The sequence below is a fragment of the Acinonyx jubatus genome, chromosome E1 (genome assembly GCF_027475565.1).
Source record: "Acinonyx jubatus isolate Ajub_Pintada_27869175 chromosome E1, VMU_Ajub_asm_v1.0, whole genome shotgun sequence".
Lineage (NCBI taxonomy): Eukaryota > Metazoa > Chordata > Mammalia > Carnivora > Felidae > Acinonyx > Acinonyx jubatus.
In genome coordinates, this window is record NC_069397.1 from 42099973 (window position 1) to 42117287 (window position 17315).

General features: G+C 48.6%; 1 protein-coding gene and 2 long non-coding RNA genes across 7 annotated transcripts in view; 2 read left to right on the forward strand and 1 right to left on the reverse strand.

The window, feature by feature from the left end:
* LOC128313521 (uncharacterized) overlaps positions 1-2106 on the forward strand; it is a 17738-nt gene extending 15632 nt beyond the window's left edge. Inside the window, exon 2 of the long non-coding RNA XR_008294363.1 lies at positions 1568-2106. This is a non-coding gene — a long non-coding RNA (uncharacterized LOC128313521). The remainder of the gene's footprint in view (positions 1-1567) is intronic.
* Positions 1-17285, reverse strand: part of DCAKD (dephospho-CoA kinase domain containing) — a 26976-nt gene extending 9691 nt beyond the window's left edge. Inside the window, exon 1 of one of the 5 annotated variants that reach the window (XM_015086564.3) lies at positions 16839-17285. In XM_015086564.3, coding sequence (XP_014942050.1) covers positions 16839-16908 — 70 coding nt within the window. In that variant the 5' untranslated portion in view covers positions 16909-17285. Of the gene's footprint in view, positions 1-10228; positions 10387-16838 lie in introns of those variants that run through there. The other 4 variants (XM_027048954.2, XM_027048952.2, XM_027048953.2 and 1 more) reach the window with 4 other exon arrangements.
* On the forward strand, positions 10390-12094 carry LOC128313520 (uncharacterized). The gene is made up of 3 exons (XR_008294362.1): positions 10390-10640; positions 10713-10841; positions 11688-12094. It is a non-coding gene; the product is annotated as an uncharacterized LOC128313520 (long non-coding RNA).
* Positions 17286-17315: the final 30 nt, after the last annotated feature.

Below are 17315 nucleotides of genomic sequence, written 5' to 3' on the forward strand. Positions count from 1 at the left end.
CAAAATGCCGAGTAGGCAGAACAAGGTCAGGTGCTGCGACGCAGAGTGCTTTCTGGAGGCGGCGGTACCCGCTATAGGCGAACTTCCCATAAGAAGGGCACACCTGTCCCTCCGTGGTGAACCCAAGGCACTTTCCAGATGCCCACAGAGCTCCCCTGTCTCTGGCCACTTTATAGTCTGGGACACTGAGGCTCACAGGGAAGAATGTCCTCCCACCTCCCACCCCCGCCCCCAACCCCCAGCACCAACACTAAGACCGTCTAGGTGGCTAGTTTAGACAGAAAAATCCTCCCTCTTCAACCAACAAGTGGCCCAGACGGGAGAGCTCAGCGGAAGCAGTGGCTGGTGGTGATTAGGCCTGAGGTTTAGAGGAGTATGGATCTTGCCCAGGAGGAATGTGAGGGAAGGATGACAGGCTGCGGGAGAGAACTTGGCGTTGGAATTTGCGGCTCTCTCAGACTGAGCAGCAGCAGCATAGAGGAGATGAGGCACATGGGCCTTTTCAGATCCAGTTCCTCCACTTACAATGCTGTGCAACCCTGGACAGGTCACCTGTCTCTCGGAACCTCAGTTTTCTTGTCCATAACATGGGGGTGATGGAACCTATCTCATAAGGCTCTTTGCAGACTGAGAAAATGCCTATAAAGCCCTTCACGCAGTAAGTGTCCGGTAAAGGAAGTGAGGACGGGAGGCAGGCGCTGAAGTCACACCGCGAGGCACAGAGACTAAAAGAGACGTTCATGAAGTTACGTCCCCATTCTTGCAACCTCAGACTATCTCACAAGAGACTTTTTCTTGTAAATGTTTATTTATTTTTGAGATTGAGAGAGAGACAGAGAGCGAGGGAGCACAAGCTGCGGAGGGACAGAGAGAGGGAGACAGAAGATCCGAGGCGGGCCCTGTGCTGACAACAGACAGCCCAAATGCAAGGGCTCAACCAAACTGCGAGATCATGACCTGAGTCAAAGTCGAATACTTAACCGGCTGTTCCACCCTGGCACCGCTCACAAAAGACTTTTTTCAAGTCATGTTGCATTTTGGGGAGTAAACGGGGTTACCAGGTCTTGGAGTCTGCTCCCAGGTTAGAAGAAATTAAAGTGAAGGCCAGGCCTCTCCCACCCCTCCCTGAGCATCAAATCACTTCTCTAGGACCTTGAAATCTGTCATGGGTTTTGCTGGTTTTTTTTTTTTTTTATATAAAACGGCAGATTTACTGTCCTAATTACACTTTGCTTGAGCTTATACCGAAATGAGTTTGCCTCCCCTGAGGACACACCAAGTGACAGGGGGAGGCAGCTGCTCGGATGTGGGTGGTGGGGGGACCAGCCCAGAAGTTTAAATCTGCCCAGGCTCGTCCTCCCAGGGCAGCCAGGGGTGGAGAGAGGAAAATACCCACTAGAGTCGTCATCCAAATGGAGAGATCTAACTCAATTATTAAACGGTTTACAAAGCAGCGCTCCTCAATCTGGGACTGGCGTCGCCCCCAGGTGGTCTCCCTCCAGCTGACACAAAGAAGACTTAAGGACAGGGTTCAGTTGTCAAAAAAAATTTTTTTTTGTTCACTCAGCTGAAGCTGTGAAATGGAAAACCCAGCAACAGCATTGTAATCCCAGCTCTGTGCTGTTGTCCCTAAAGCCGCGAGCATCCTCTGCAGAAGGCCGGTCTGAAAGCATGGGAGTGGGACCTGAGGACAGGTGGTGGCTGAGGGACAGCGTAAAGGCCAAAAACCCACTGGCCTCTGGCCCCTCATTGCTGCAAGCAAGCTACTGTCACCTGGTCATCTAACTTTGCCAGACGTGGCTGAAGGGGCCCCGAAGAGCATGGGACCCCAACTCCTGCCCTTTCACGGGACCAGGACCCCTCCCGAGACACACCGAATCACAATCTCTAGCGATCGAGGGGCGCCCGGGTGGCTCAGCAGTTGGATGTCTGACTCTTGGTTTTGGCCCCGGTCACGGTCTCACGGTTCGTTGCGTTCGAGCCCCACATCGGGCTCCAGGCTGACAGCAAGGAGCCTGCTTAGGATTCTCTCTCTCCCTCCCTCTCTGCCCCTCCTCCACTTGTGCATGCAGGCTCTCTCTCTCTCTCTCTCTCTCTCTCTCTCTCTCAAAATAAATAAATAAACTTAAAAAAAAAAAAAAAAAAGAATCTCTAGCAACGGAGCTGCCTTGGCAGTTCTGTGTCACAGGTTTGGGATCGACTCTAACTCTTCATTAAGGACCAGAGAGGGGAAGGGACTTACCGAGGGCCACAGCTATTAATGGAGCCCTGAATGGAATTCAGGCCTCCCACCTCTGAGTCTAGATTCCTACCTTAACGTACTCAGGGAATGAAAGTTTAATTTATCTTTAGAGTTAGACAAAAGAAGGACAGTGAATCTGGCTCTAAGCGGATCGGTTCAGAACCAAAGCAAGATGATTTCTAGATGATCGTATTGGTGCTCTCCCTCTGCAGGATAGGCGTGAGGTCTTATGGACAGCAACCAGAGCACAGATGGAAATTCCAGGCTCAGCTCTGTCCCAGACTCCTGGGGCAACCTAATGAATCTCTTCCTTTCTCTGTGCCTCGGATGACCATCTGTGGAAACAGACCAACAGCTGCTTGGCCTCTGTCAGGAAGGCCAAGGGGATGAAGGAGCACATGCCCTGGGAGGCTGTGGGCCCCTGGCTGAAAGGGGCCGGACAAATACCAGCTGTTCCCGTCCAGTAAGCCCCTCCATAACTCATTCCTTCACCAAGCGCTGACTGAGCACCTCTGCGCTTTGCAGCTCCGCGCCGGGGACTCTCAGGTGACCGAAGGAAAACTTAGGTCTTGCCTCTCAGGAAAACTGGAGGGGGAGACAGTAACAAATGAAACCAGCCAAGAAGAACACAGCACCAGCAGGTGAGCCAGAGTCATCATGTGGTACGCCCCCTGGGCCTGGGTGCGTGCATGCGCATGCGTCTGAGTGTGGCAGGGAGCACCCCTCCAGGCTTAGCCAGGAGGAAAAGAAGGCTGAGGTTTCAACTACCTCTGAGTCTCACCCAGACCTGTCTGGTAGCTCCTCCCCAGGCACCCAGCGACAAGTGACCACCTCTTTAACCCGTGTTCCTGACCCTCTTCCTGCTCTGGCTCAAAAGTCCTTCTCCAGGATCCACTTATTTCCCCTCATTCCACTGCCATTTACACGCAGGCAGTGAGAACCTCACAGCAACTCCTAAACCTGGTCCTGATCTGAATCCCCTGTGAAACTTCAGAAAAGGGACAGAAACCCAGGCTCTACCCTAGCGTCCCAGCCAGCTGGGCACCAGAACCGCTGCTAAAATGGAAGGTTATAGACTGGAAGTCGAGAAGCCTGGGTCCCAGCCCCTCGGCACTCTGCCATAAAGCTGTGTGACTGCAATAAGCCTTCTAATCAGCCTGGCCCAGGGTGGTTAAGTGCTCCATAAATAACAAATAGCTCATCCCCCAAATGTCTGCCCCTGCCCTATCCTGTCTCCAAACCTGTAAGTAAGGGGCTGATGCTAACAGGGCATCAGCCCCAGGGGAGGCTGTGAGGCACATTGGGGCTTTCTTCCTCCTTTCTGTGGTTCAGCACTTCCCAGAGCAGTCCATAGATGCTCGCCCTGGGTGACCAGTGATTGACAAGACCGCTGGTGGCCCGGGAATCCTCCTCCTCAATACCAAAAGCTGTTCCCAGAGCTGGCTTGGCTGGAAGAGGAAGGACGACCCCAAGTCCCATGGTAACAGAGAAAAGCTAATGCCCAGTACAAGAGACATGGAAGCTGGATTCTGGGAAGTAATCCCAGTCCTGAATTCATGAGCAAGGCAGGACTCCAACCCCAGGGGAGCCACAACCAAATCCTTTCTTCTCCCTCATTCTCCCTGTCAGGGGAAAGACGGCAGGGTATAAAGGAAAGGGTAGGGACTTGAGTCACAGAGCCTGGGTCTGCAGCCTGTGAAATGAGGATCAAATTCTATTGTGCTCCGTAAATGGGGGAGGGGTCCCTTTCATTGAGGTTCCCCAAACCTGCCTTTCATTTTTTACCTCTTGGGCCCCAACAGCCTAGAGAAGACGAAGAAAAAAACATTCAAGGAGGAATAGTCTTGGGGCACCTGGCTGGATCAGTCACTGGAGCATGTGACTCTTGGTCTCGGGGTTGTGGGTTCGAGCCCTACATTGGGTATAAAGAATAGTTAAAAATAAAATCTTTAAAAAAAAAAAGTCTCTCTTGGAATCTTCTCTGGCAGTGTTTCTTAGGGAAAAATGAGAGCGGGCTGCTGGCTTCTCCATGGGCCTCTAGACAAAAAACCCCATGGCCCTGAGTTGCTGGTCCTACTTCTGACTCCATTGGCCCCACCCTATGAACCTAAGTCCCATCACCCTGTGCCCAGACCTCTGCAGTGGCCTCTTGACTTGACTCTCCAGTCCCCTGCCTAGCTTCTCCCAAGACAGCCAGGGTCATGGCTTAAAGTGGACTTCTGATCACGTCACTTAAAACCTTCACTGCCTTTGGGATGCCTGAGTGGCTCAGTTGGTTAAGCGTCCAACTCTTGATTTTGGCTCAGGTCATGATCTCACGGTTGTGGGATGAAGCGCCACATTGGGCTCCGTGCTGACAGTGCCGAGCCTGCTTGGGATTTTCTCTCCCTCCCTCTCTCTGCCCCTCCCCAACTCGTGCTCACTAGCTCTCTCAAAATAAATAAACAAACTTAAAAACAAACAAGCAAAACCCCTTCACTGCCTTCTTCCCTCGCCTCCTAGCCCGCCCCCCTTTGGCCTCTCTGCCCCCCATCAAGGAACTTGTTGCACGCTGGCCTTCTGCCCCCGAATGCACAGTCTCTTTCCCACCTCACAGCCTCCATGTGCAACACTGTTGCCCCTGCCACCACCAGTAGTGCCCCAGGCACCACTCAAAGCAAGAGTAGAGTGCCTGCCCCCTCCAAGCAAAGCCTCCATGCTACCGCGGGAGGAGCGAATGTAAATAATCCGCTCACAATGTGTGTGGTGAGGTTAGCGGGGAGCATATCCAGAGCGATAGGGGTCGCTGTCTTCAGTCAGGACCACGGAGGTCAAAGTGAGGACCTGAAAGCAGCGAGAGGGCACCACAGTTCCACTCAGAGCAGCCTTGTCCACCCGCCGACTCAGATCAGGCCCCCGACCTCTCTCTGCGCCATTCTTTTCCTTCCCTGTACCCATCGTGTTTATATGACCGTTTTCAACGTGTTAGATAAAATAAGCTCCACGAGGCCACCCACCATGTCGTTTGTACCCCTCTGTCCCTGGCATCTAGCATAGTGTCTGCTGTCTATCCATCATGTACCAGGTGAGTAATACTGCTCAAGTTACTCGACCATTCTTTGACTCAGTTTCTTCACCTGTAAAATGGAGCTAATGGCACCCACCCTGAGTACCTGTGAAGAGTAGAAGAGGTCATACATGTAAAGTGCTTACAACAGTGCCAGCACTCACCCATGCTCCCTATTAGTTATGAGAAAGTGTATGAAAAGTCTTTATAGAATGAATGGCTGGATGGTTCCGTGGAAAAAATACTTGGGGTTGCATTCTCCTGTCAGTGGCAAGGGGGAAGCTAGAATCAATCTCCCAGCCTGCTCCCTTTTCCATTAGAATATGCTGCCTGAGGCTAGTAAATCCCTCCTGGGGGGTAAAAAAAAGGAAATAAACAAAACACCCAATGGGTGAAACAGAATAAGAAACTGATACTTGAATGGACACTCTTTTTTTTCCTCCCTTGGGAGAGCTCAGGACTTAAGTTGGAAGCAAGTTCTGTTTCTTTGTGTGTCCCAATCAACAGCCCCAACCTGCTTGTGCTGGGGCCAGGACCTGGCTCCCTCATTAGCTTCCAGCTTCCTTTCCTCCTCCTCCTGCAGCCTCCCAGGATTTAACACTGGGCATGCCTGACCTGCCAGACACTTCTCCTTCGAATTGCTTTCCAAAAGGGATGTATCCATTTTGCTTCAATGATCAATATAATCATTCATGAAAACGAGTCATTCCCCGCCTTGGGACCCAATTATTTTCTCATGGAACCAGAGGTTGCAAAAATATATTGTTTTCCAGTTAACTAGTAAGTGCTATTTTTATCTATGGTTTCCCCACTCCTAATCTTTCATTATTGGTGAGAGGCTGCTGTTTAAACCTGAGTCCAAGTTCTCGTCTGCTAGGCCTATTAAGTCACTACCTCCTCCAAGCTGCCAATTACCTGGAGGGAGCCACAAGAGAAGGTGTTGGCGGTAAGTCCTCCTCTCCCTTCTCCTCTGCCAACACGAAGGGAAGGGGAGGGAACAGGTCACTCTTCTTGAGCACTCTCCAAGCACAAACCATCAGTCCAGGGAGCTTTTATGTGTGGGCAGGGAGACTGTTTGCACTGGACTACTATGCTGGTGCTTATGCAGAAAAAGGATCACAGGGAAGACCAACTCTCACGGGCTTCAGAGTCATGGGGGCCTCAGCTGGGGTCTCAGCCCTGTCCCTTAACTAGCTGTGTGGCCTCGGACAACTTCAGCATTGTGGACTTACTTCCTTGCGTATAAAACGTGATTAATAATGATTACTCATGGGTTTCATCAGGATTAAATGATGTAACGTATGTCACAGTCACCTCATCTTCCCCAGCGTGTGTGACACATCAGTCACTGCAATCAACTCCACCTGCACCCTTTTGGTTGCTCAGGCCAAAAATTTTCCTGTCCTCCTGGCTCCTCGCTCACAATCTTCATCCCGCTCACTAGCGCCCCCTGCTGGCCGTGCCCACCCTGCACCTGCACAACCCAGCTAGACACCACAGGGTCCATCCACTGGCATTGTGCTCCTGGATTACTGCAGTAGTCTCAGAGAAATTCTCTTATTGCCACCTTTGCTCCCCAACTGTTGTCTATTCACAATACAGTATCTACTGTGAATCTTTAACGATGCAAGTCCGGGGACGCTGGGTGGCTCAGTCGGTTAAGCGTCCGACTTTGGCTCAAGTCATGATCTTGTAGTTTGTGAGTTCCAGCCCCTCGTCGGGTCTGTGCTGACAGCTCAGAGCCTGGAGCCTGCTTCAGATTCTGTGTCTCCTTCTCTCTCTGTCCCTCCCCTGCTCACGCTCTCTCTCTCAAAAATAAATAAACATCAAAAAAATTTTTTTAATCCAAGTCCAGTAATTTCACCCCTCTGCTCAAAACCCTCCAATGGTTCCTCTCTCACTTAGAGCACCAGCCAAGTCTTCATAGGGTTCTACATGGGCTTCCGGATGGCCATGGGCATCTCTCCCGACATGGCCTACCACTCCCCTCTTGATCTCAGCCCTCCAGACACACTGGCCACCTTGCTGTTCCTTGACTATGTCGAGCACACTCCCACCTTGGGCCCTTGGACATATTGTTCCCTCCAGATGGAAAGCTCTTCCTCCAGAGGACTGCATGGCTTACTTCCCTCCTCACCCTATCAGAGACTGTCCTGAATAGCACCCTCATTTCACTCTCTAGTCTCCTCACCATTCCACTTTTCTTCACAGCAGCTATCAACTTAGCACCACCCAACATGTTACATATCTTCATGTTCATTTATTGCAATCTGCCTCTACCCAGAATCTGGGCACTACTGTATCCAAGGTGCTGAAAACAGGGCCTGACAAGTAGAAGACCCTCAAAAAGTATCTGTTGAATGAACACATAAAGCACAGCAGGAAAATGTCCAGCTCATAGGTGAGCAGGAACTCAACATTAACTATTTTAAAGTAAGAGCATACCTGTTTCAGAAAGCCTACTATGGGAATCACAAAATCTTTTCCACATCACTTCCCACTCCTACATTTCTGGGCTAACAATTTCTTGGGCTCACAGATGAGGAAACTGAGGCAGAGAGTACATAGGAAGGCGAGGTTTCCAGCAGGCAGGAAGTAGAGTATAAGAGTAGCTGCCCACCATTTGAGCACCATCTACGTGCCAGGGACATCCCTCATCTTGTCGGATCAACACAACAACCCGTAGGTTCTCTGGTTCTTTCCCGTTCTAAAGGGGAAGAAATGGAAGTTAAAAAGAAGTTAGAAATTTGCCCATCAGAGTTCTAGGCGATCTTCACACTGGGGAATGAGAACCCCTGAGGCATGCATGAAGCTCTTCCAAGGGGCACAAAGGCACAGTTTAGGAGGAATAAATTTCCACCTGAATGCCCCCTGCCTCTTCCTCTGGAAGCAGACCAGCTCTGGAATGTCTTCATCCTCTCCCTTCCCAGGTCCCCCTTTCACCCTCCCCCATCTCCTAGGTTTCAAAGAAAGGCACAACTAGTCACCCATGCCAAATCTTGCAAAGGTGCACTATCCCTAGTGCAAAATTACCCTGGCACCATCCAGGAGCACTTTGAAACATCAGTATTCACGCGGATATGTGCCTGCCCACAGTCACAACATAAATCTTCCTGCTGAGTCAGGTGGTTTCCAAATCTTTGCCTTCAGTAGAGTTAAAGGAAGACCTAAAAGAACTGTCTGCCGGCAGGTCATTAATAACTGATTTCAACGACAGCTCACTGTGATATTTTGGCCTATAACTCAGAGGGTGTTCAAAGAATTAAGTAATATTACCACAACAAAATGCCTTCAAGTCCAAGAGATGTAGGACGACAAACCAAAGGCTTTCAAAATCTATCATACGAGAAAAAATTCTGTGGAGGAAATTAGGTGGAAATATAAGTTCAAGGAAAAAAAATAACAATGTAAAATTTCAAAGGTTAAATAAAAACTGGTTTGTATATATTTTTTTTCCCCAGAGGATAAGGGAAATCAAATCACTATGGTATTGAGATTCCACTGCACAGGTTTAAATGCCTGGTGTAACAGTTTTATTTTTAAAGTGTCAATATTTACAATTAACCAGAAATCATATCCTTTGCAACTACTGAAACTTTCAGAGAAAATTTTTAGTTATCTGAAAATGTGCCAGTGGGTAGTTTCCAAAACAAAACAAAAGTTCACTGCTTGCCTGCCTTCAGTTATCAACCTTAATCTTTTCTCCTAAGGCAAGGCACCAAGAAAGGATCTGAACCCTTTAAACATATTACCCAGGAGGACAGGTTCAGACCTTGCACAAGACATAAGAGAATCCAGTGGGAACTTAGGGCCCTGCTCAAAGAAAACCACCCCAACCAGCCAGTCTGCTTTGTATTCATCAGCCAGAGTTCTAGCATTTTGCCTTTCCCAAGACCTAGGTCTGCACCCAGCCAAATCCATCTGATTTATTTAGGTAAAATCAGCCATCACCACCCCTCAACGAAGGAAGGAAGGGAGGGAGGGAGGGAGGGAGGGAGGGAGGGAGGAAGGAAGGAAGGAAGGAAGGAAGGAAGGAAGGAAGGAAGGAAAGGGAAGGAGGAAAGAAGGAAGGAAGACGCTGAAAACCCGTATTCAAGGCTTCTATTTTTCCTCATCTTTAAAATTAGGACTTAATGTCAAGATTCATTCGGGTGATAATTTTCCCATAACTAAGAGAGGAAGAAAACTTCATAAGCTAACTCAATGACAAAGGTCTCCACTGGGAACTAGGCGTAGAAAGAAAAACAGGAAGCCAGGCCACCCTCTTTACAAGTGAATGAGTGGGAATCCACCATGCCACCCAGGCCTGGTGTGCGGGTGAGGGGAATCTTCCCTAAAACTTTATACCCAGTCCAGCCTCCCGCGGAAAAGGAAAGTGGCGGTGATCACTCAGCAAAACAGCAGCTACCCAGCAAAGCACTTTCATTCCGCCCGCTCCCAGATGAGCAAACTGGCAGTCGGAACGCTACTCGAGCTCACATAACTGGAAGGGGCAGAGGCTGGACCACAAGTTCTGAAGTGTAGGGACTTTGGACTGAACCTGCGTTTGAAACCACAATCTCTGCCACAATTTTAGTTGTAAACCTTTCTTCATCGCCACAGATGTAAACAGCACCCTGTTTAGTCCGGTTGTTGCCAAGGCAACGAGTCACGGATGCAGAAGTGCTTGACCCAGGGGCTGCTACACAGTATGTGCTCAACAAACTGTCGCCAAGGTTTGGGGGGGGGGGGGAGGCGCGTACTGTCTGCCCCATCGCGCAGCACGCCCGGGGAGCCTGGGGCGGTGCTTCTGAGCGCCCAGAGCGCCGGGACAAGTCTCGGGGGTGGACTCAGCTCTCCGAGCCGGAAAGAACAAACCAGCCCCGGGGCGCCACCATCCCGCCCACCCACTCCCCGGGGCACGGCCGTTTCCACCCCACCCCGCGCGGCGCGCTACGTACCCGAGGCCTCTGACCCGGCCTGGGCCGCCGTCGCTCGCCCAATCTCAGAGGGGCTTACTGGGTGGCTCCCGGCGGGCAGGCGGGGCCTCGGGAGGGCGCGCACGTGGACCGGACGTCCGGCCGGCGGAAGGGGGCGGGCGGGTCTGGAGAGGGGTAGGCGGGGAAGTCGCACAGTCCGGGAGTGCTGGGCCGGGTGGGAACCTTAGGGTTACTGTTCTGTCGGAGCCAGAGTCCTCCCAAGCCGAGGAAAACAACCCCGAAAGTACTAGTTCCAAAGTCAGGCCTTGGCAATCACTAGCTGCGCAACCTCTGGCAATGGCTGCGGCAGTTAACTGAGCACCTCCAAACTTCAGCCTCCTTAAGAGCCCTCTATAGGCCTTAGCGCGTTGAATTTTCACAATCCTTGAGGTGGGTACTGTCACCATCCCCATTTCACACAAGAGGAAACTGATTTTTATAGGTTAATCCATTTGCTTTCTTACAGTGTCGGTTGCAGAGCTCATTCTGTACAAACAAGCCTAGCAAGTCACTCGACTAAAGTATAATGATCGCTGCTATACTTGTTGAAAGCATTGGAAATACATAAAAACATCTAATGGTGCCTCACATATCGGTGGGTCCTTAATTACCCTGCTTCCTTTCCCTCTCTCTAAACTGTACCTCTACTCTCTGCTTCCTTTAAAGTAGGAGTCTTGTCTATTTCCACCACCAATAAATATCCCCAAGCGCCTAGAACCGTGCCCAGCACAGTAGGAATCTGACACATTGAAGAATGAAGTAATTCAACATTTTTCTATGAGTACTCCAGTCTCTGACACCCTTCTCCCTAATGTCACCATCACCTAATACATAGGATTGTATCTCAAGATCAAAGAGCCCATTTGGTTCAAACACCAATCCAGTGTTTGAAATCTCCTCCACATCATCTCTGGGGTCTATACTTAGCCATGTCCAGTGTCAGGGAACTGTCTTTCAAGGTAACTTCATGATGTCTTTGAAGTCCAGTCCTGACACTAAAAGTTTTTCCTTAGGTAATACAGTATCTCCCCTTGTTCTAATCCATGGGGTCAGGCAGAACAATTCTAATTCTTATTCCATAGGGCCAGATCTAATGGCCCTGTTCCCTTCCCGAACCAAACAATTTACAGATACCCTGGCTTTGTGGTTCTCAACTTTTCCCCTGCTCCCGACACATCCAAGGACTACATAGACTCCCATCATTAATCATGGCTGCCATGACAATGATAGGGATAGGACTATGCCTTCACTCTTTCAAATTATCAAGTTCTTCCTGGAGCATGTTGCTAGGAACCCCTTATAGATGATCCTGCTTTTCCCAGATACTGCCTTACAATATTGTGATCTATTGGCATACAGGCCAGGGGCTTGTCTTTTAAGTAGGCATCCTTGTGGTTCAATGGGCCAATAGTAGCTTCATCTCTGCTCTTCATCTCTGCAGAGATGATCCCACAGGAAAAGTTGAAGGATGCTGCAGGGGCTTCAACTCGGGCACAATCTTGAAACTGAAGCTCCACCTTGGCTGTTGGGAGGTGATGCCATCAACAATTTTTTTTCAGCTCAAGCACATATCCTCCTTTATTCAGGATGGCAATAATAAAGTGGCTCTAGCTGCTTACACGGTCTCACTTCATCCTGACAATGACCTGTATCTCCGTCACCTCTGTGTCCTTGGCATTAAGCATGATGCATGGAATATAGTACCACTTCAAGTTGTTTGATGAACAACCCTCTGAGTCCAAGAGAGATGACTCCTTTGACTCCTGGGTCTTTGACTCTTGGTTCTTGAAATTAAACTACTTTCTCTATGTTTATTTTAAATAAATATTAATATGCAATTAAATTTATACCATACCTTACAAATACCATTAATATTTATTCTTTATTAAACAGCTTAAAAAAAAAACTCTCATAGGTTGTCACCAGCTGCAAGATAAAGTCCAAACTTCTTAGCCTGAAACTTAAGGCCTTCTGTGACCTGGCCCCTGGGGACCCCCTCTCGACATATGTCCTACTGTATGTTCTCCATTGAGAAAAACCCAGGAGGAAAGTGATTTAGTTATTGCACCAGACTTCATGTTAAAACACCAGATGCAAGTCTGAATTCCTACTAAGTAGCAGTGAAACTTTGGACAAATCCTTGAACTTCTTGTTCTCTCATTGTAAAACTGGAATAACAATTGCCCTGCTCATTGCACAGCATCAAACAAGACCGTTGATGATAGGGATCAAAGGAAATAGTGTGCTAGCACATTCTGTGAGCAATAAAGCACCATCCGAACACAATAGGTCACCATACTGTGTGTTCCTGTTCTCTGCCCTTTACTTGTAATGTTTCCACACCTGAAGCTCTTATCCCTTCCTTCTCACCACTCATATATTAAGTAATGCAACAAATATTAATTGAGGGCCTACTCCGTGCTGGCCCAAGGGATATAGAGGTGAGGAAAATCCAATGCACTCTCTCCCTTCGTGGAACAGTGTCCTGTTCCAGGAGGAACCACAGGGAAATGGTTGCAAACTGTATAACCACACAAACAGAAGTAAAACTGCAGCTGTGATTCCAGCTCAAGGGTGGATCCACAAAGCCCCCAGAAATTATAATGGAGGATCCAGCACTCAAGTTGCCTCCAAGGCCAAGCTCAAAGTCTGCCTTCTCCAGGAAGCCTTTTCTAACAATGCTACTCCAGAGACCTGCACCCCTGCCCCACCCCAAACTTCAGTTAACTTATCTAACTCATTTAATCATACCCAGTCAGGCCTTGTTATTTTGTTTTCAAATTGCACCTGCTTTTCCCAATCTCACTGTAAGTGTCTTCCGGGCAAGGAATGACTGCTACTCTTAAGTCCCACAGATTTAAGCCACGGAAGGCTGGACCCACTGTGTTCCAGGCCCATGTGTCAGGGGCTGTCATAGGAAGGAAGGGTACCCTTCCTAAAAGTGAGCTCCAGAGGAGCCGGGAAGCTACCAAAGACCATCTCCCTGTCCCTTATTTGTGACTGAGCCCACCAGCTCTGTTCTTCAGAGGAGAAGCACTCCCTTCCCTAGGACAGCCAGGCTGCTGCCTAGTATGATCTTTCTCCAATAAAAGTTCGATCCTCTCTCTCTCCCCAGCTAAAAATCTTTTAGCAGTGAGGTGCCTGGGTGGCTCAGTCAGTTGAGCATCTGACTTTAGCTCAGGTCACAATCTCACGGTTCCTGAGTTTGAGCCCTGCATTGGGCTCACTACTGTCAGTACAGAGGCTGCTTCGGAGCCTCTGTCCCCTCTCTTTCTGCCCCTGCCCCTTCTCTCAAAAATGAATAAACATTAAAAAAAATCTTTCAGCAGCTTCCTAAAGTCTTCAGGGTAAAGCCCAACCCCCTCAGTATGGCATCCATGTCCCTTCCTGTTTCCACCTCCTGACTGCCTCTCCAGTCGCAACCTCCAAAATGCTCATAGCATTCTTGCTGCAGTGCCTCAGAAGCATCCCGGTCTCAGGCAGCTGGACTCCCTCTGCCCCTGACCTTCCCGTTTATCTGTGTCTCCTTTGAAAACTCAGCTCAGTGGTCTTTTGGGTCCAGAACCCCTTTCCCCAGGTTAAGGGTCCCTCCAGGCTCCTGCTACATCTGGTGTTCCCACTGTCTTACACTGAGCCACAACTGTCAGTCTGTAATAGCTGCCAACTTGTAGAGTGAACCCAGGAGAGGGACTGTGTTGTTCTATCCCTCTCTAGTTCCTGCCATGGAACTCACAGGTGGTGAGCGCTCTGCGGTGTTGAATAAATGAACCACAACCTGGCTCAGGCTCTCTTAGGCCCATTAGAAGAAACAGATCTCTGGTAGGCTGGGAGCACAGCAAGGGCCTTGATCTGTGATGGACACCATGAGAAAATTGGTTATCACAGGACATGCTGACTTCTCGGGAAGGGAAATCATTTATTAGGTATTGACTGTCTTAGACACTTTAGTGTTTTCTCAGCATTGTCTCATTTTATAGGTAAGGACACTGAGACTCAGGGAGGTTGTAAGTGACTTACCTAAAGTCACTCATTAGGCAGAAGTAGCACCAGGATTTAGAGCCCAGGGAGTCTGAAGCCTGTTCTCTTAATCACTATATTCTATGGTCTCCAGTAATAACTGTGAAGGGATAACGGGGGTATTCACAGTAGGAGTAAATTCCAGAATTTGTGGCATTTCATAGGCACATTCTTCGGCCACCCTTTGGGCCCTGCTGCACCCCACTGCCTTTGTATAATGCTTCTGCCCGAATGGGGAGGATAGGAAGAGCCAGCACAGCTAGATGGGAGAAGCCTATTTTAATCTGATGAGGCACTCAGGGAGCCGGGAATGTTTACCTTGGAAAAAAGAATTTTAGGGAACCAGGCATTAATTGAAGAATATGTAACAAAATTATCTAGAGGGACACAGGATTGCATGCTTCCACATAATTTCATAAGGCAGAACTTGGCCAAGTTTCCACCAATGATAGTTGTCTGAAAGTGGAAGGCTCTCTGTTACGGGGCAGTGGAGAGGAACAAATAAGAGACCTCTTGGAATCCCAAGAAATGACCCACAGACCCAATTTAGGACACTCCACCCTGCACTGCTCTTAGTGATCATTCTGTTCCAATGTGACTAAAAAAATCACATGTGGCAATATTCAGTTTTAAGTGGTCATTTTTAAAAAGTATCACATGCACTCAATTTCCTTTTTTTATTAAAAATTTTTTTTAATGTTTATTTTTGAGAGAGAGTGAGAGAGAGCGTGCGGGCGAGCGGGGTAGGGGCAGAGAGCAATGGAGACACAGAATCCGAAGCAGGCTCTAGGCTCTAAGCTGTCAGCACGGAGCCCGACGCGGGGCTGGAACTCACGAACCACGAGATCATGACCTGAGCTGAAGTCAGACGCTTGACCAACTGAGCCACCCAGGCGCCCCTCAATTTCTTTTCAAAAACGTAACATTTAAATTTTATTATGGAGAAATAATGGACCCTACAAAATCTAAGTGAGGACTCTAACTAAAGATCCTGAGAGAGAGGAAATAAATGCATTTCAGGTGCTCTCAAATTCTGAAATTCTCAGAGGTACTGGATTCCAGAACTTTGGACTGGTATTTGCATTCTGAGCGTGGACAATCCCACTGCCTGTCTACCTCCCAGGAAAGCTCTCCACCGAACAAAATCTGCTCAGTTTGCAGTAAAATATAAGGCAGTGTCTTTCTTAAGCTCTGAACTATAAGAATGGCAGGGTCCACAGTGGACCCTATAATCACTCTTCCTTGGTCATGTTTTATTAGCTTTCGTTCAACCTCTGCATATCTGTGAGAAAAAATACAGGATTGGGAATTAGAATACTAGATTTGGGTTCTGTTTCTGCCACTAGGTCTCACTGTGATGTGATATACATACATACACACACACACACGCACACACACACACATATATATTTTTTTGGCAAGCCCAATTTTCTTAAAGTCCCCTTCCCTACCTACTTTACAAGATCACATGAGTTAAAATAGGTGAAACACTTAGACGTTAAGTCCATCTAACACATGTAAGGCTTCGTTATTATTATCTTTGACCTCCTCCTCTGGCCTGCAGCTGCGTACAAGACATCATATTGACAGCAGTCTTGGTCCTGGAGAGATGAGTGTGGGTGACAACTCTCAGTCTGAGCGGGTGTCTTTCCCTTCTAAAGTCAGATATAAATGAGGAGATTATCTGTTGTTTTGGATCATATTCACTTCTGCTCTTGCCACTGAGAAAAATGAAGAACTGACAATATTTATCTCTCTTTTGTCTGGTTTCCCTGAGTCAGATGGGAAGTGTTTCTTCCATGTTGAAGAGTTTCCCAAAGGCAAAGATCATTTTTTTTTTTTTGGTCGTGGAACCCTCTGATGATAAGAACATGTCCTTCCCCTACAACCCACAATCCAACCTGCACGGGTGATCTCTAGAAATGGGAACTGTATCTTTGGGCGTTGGCCTCAAGGTTCAGGTGCAATTACTCAATCACAGGGGTGAGACCCAAGGGATTGAAGCATTCAGTTCAGTCAATGCTAAAAATAGATTAAGATGTTACAACTACTTTCTTTCTTTTTTTTAATGTTTATTTATTTCTGAGACAGAGAGAGAGCATGAGCGGGGGAGGGGCAGAGAGAGGGAGACACAGAATCGGAAGCAGGCTCCAGGCTCCGAGCTCGAGCTTTCAGCACAGAGCCGGACACGAGGCTCGAACTCAGAGTCGCTCAACCGACTGAGTCACCCAGGCGTCCCCAAATTTTACAACTACTTTCTAATAACTGTATCAGACAATGGGACTTTTGCAGTAGTAAAGAATTCAGAGGGCCTAAGGGCAGACAGATCCAAATCTGTATAGATTTTGCCACTTATTTGCTATGGGATTGTTTACCATTTACCAACCAATCTGGGCTACATTTCTTCCTCTGTGCCAAAGGGAGATAATAATACAATGCACATTCTAGGCTTGATGACAGGATTACATGAGATGTACGAAAAGCCTTAAATACAGACTCTGGCTTGTAAAGGCTCATTAGAGAGTAGAGGTGGAGAATGAAAGGGCTACAGTGTAAGCTTCGTGGAGACCAGTACCTGGAGGCCAAGAGGCGGCAAAGCTTGACGGAGCAGTCACGTTTCCTGACTCAGGATCAGTGTTCCGCATACCACAATCCACCACTTCTCAAGGGGCCTTGAACCACCAACGACCAGGGGACGCCCAGAGTCAAGAGTGAAGAAAGGCAGCCAGGAGCCAACCTGGCTTCTTAAAGCAAAGGCTCTCCAAGAAGGCCTAACGCATTCAGGTTCCCGGTGGGTAGCACCCACAGGGCTCAGTCCTTACTACTTACCCGGGAATGATAACGGTCCTTAACGGCAACCAATAACGGCTCACCTGTGGTCCAGGCACTAGCAAGGGCAAGCTGAGGTCAAACCTTGGATTTTGGCGCCTCATCCCGAAACCCTACGCCTGCATGGAACTACAACTCCCAGCATACCACGCGGCCGCCCCGTCGCAGAGTGTCGGCCCAGCCAACCTTGGAGCCTTTCTTTCCTCAAAGCGCGGCTGAACGC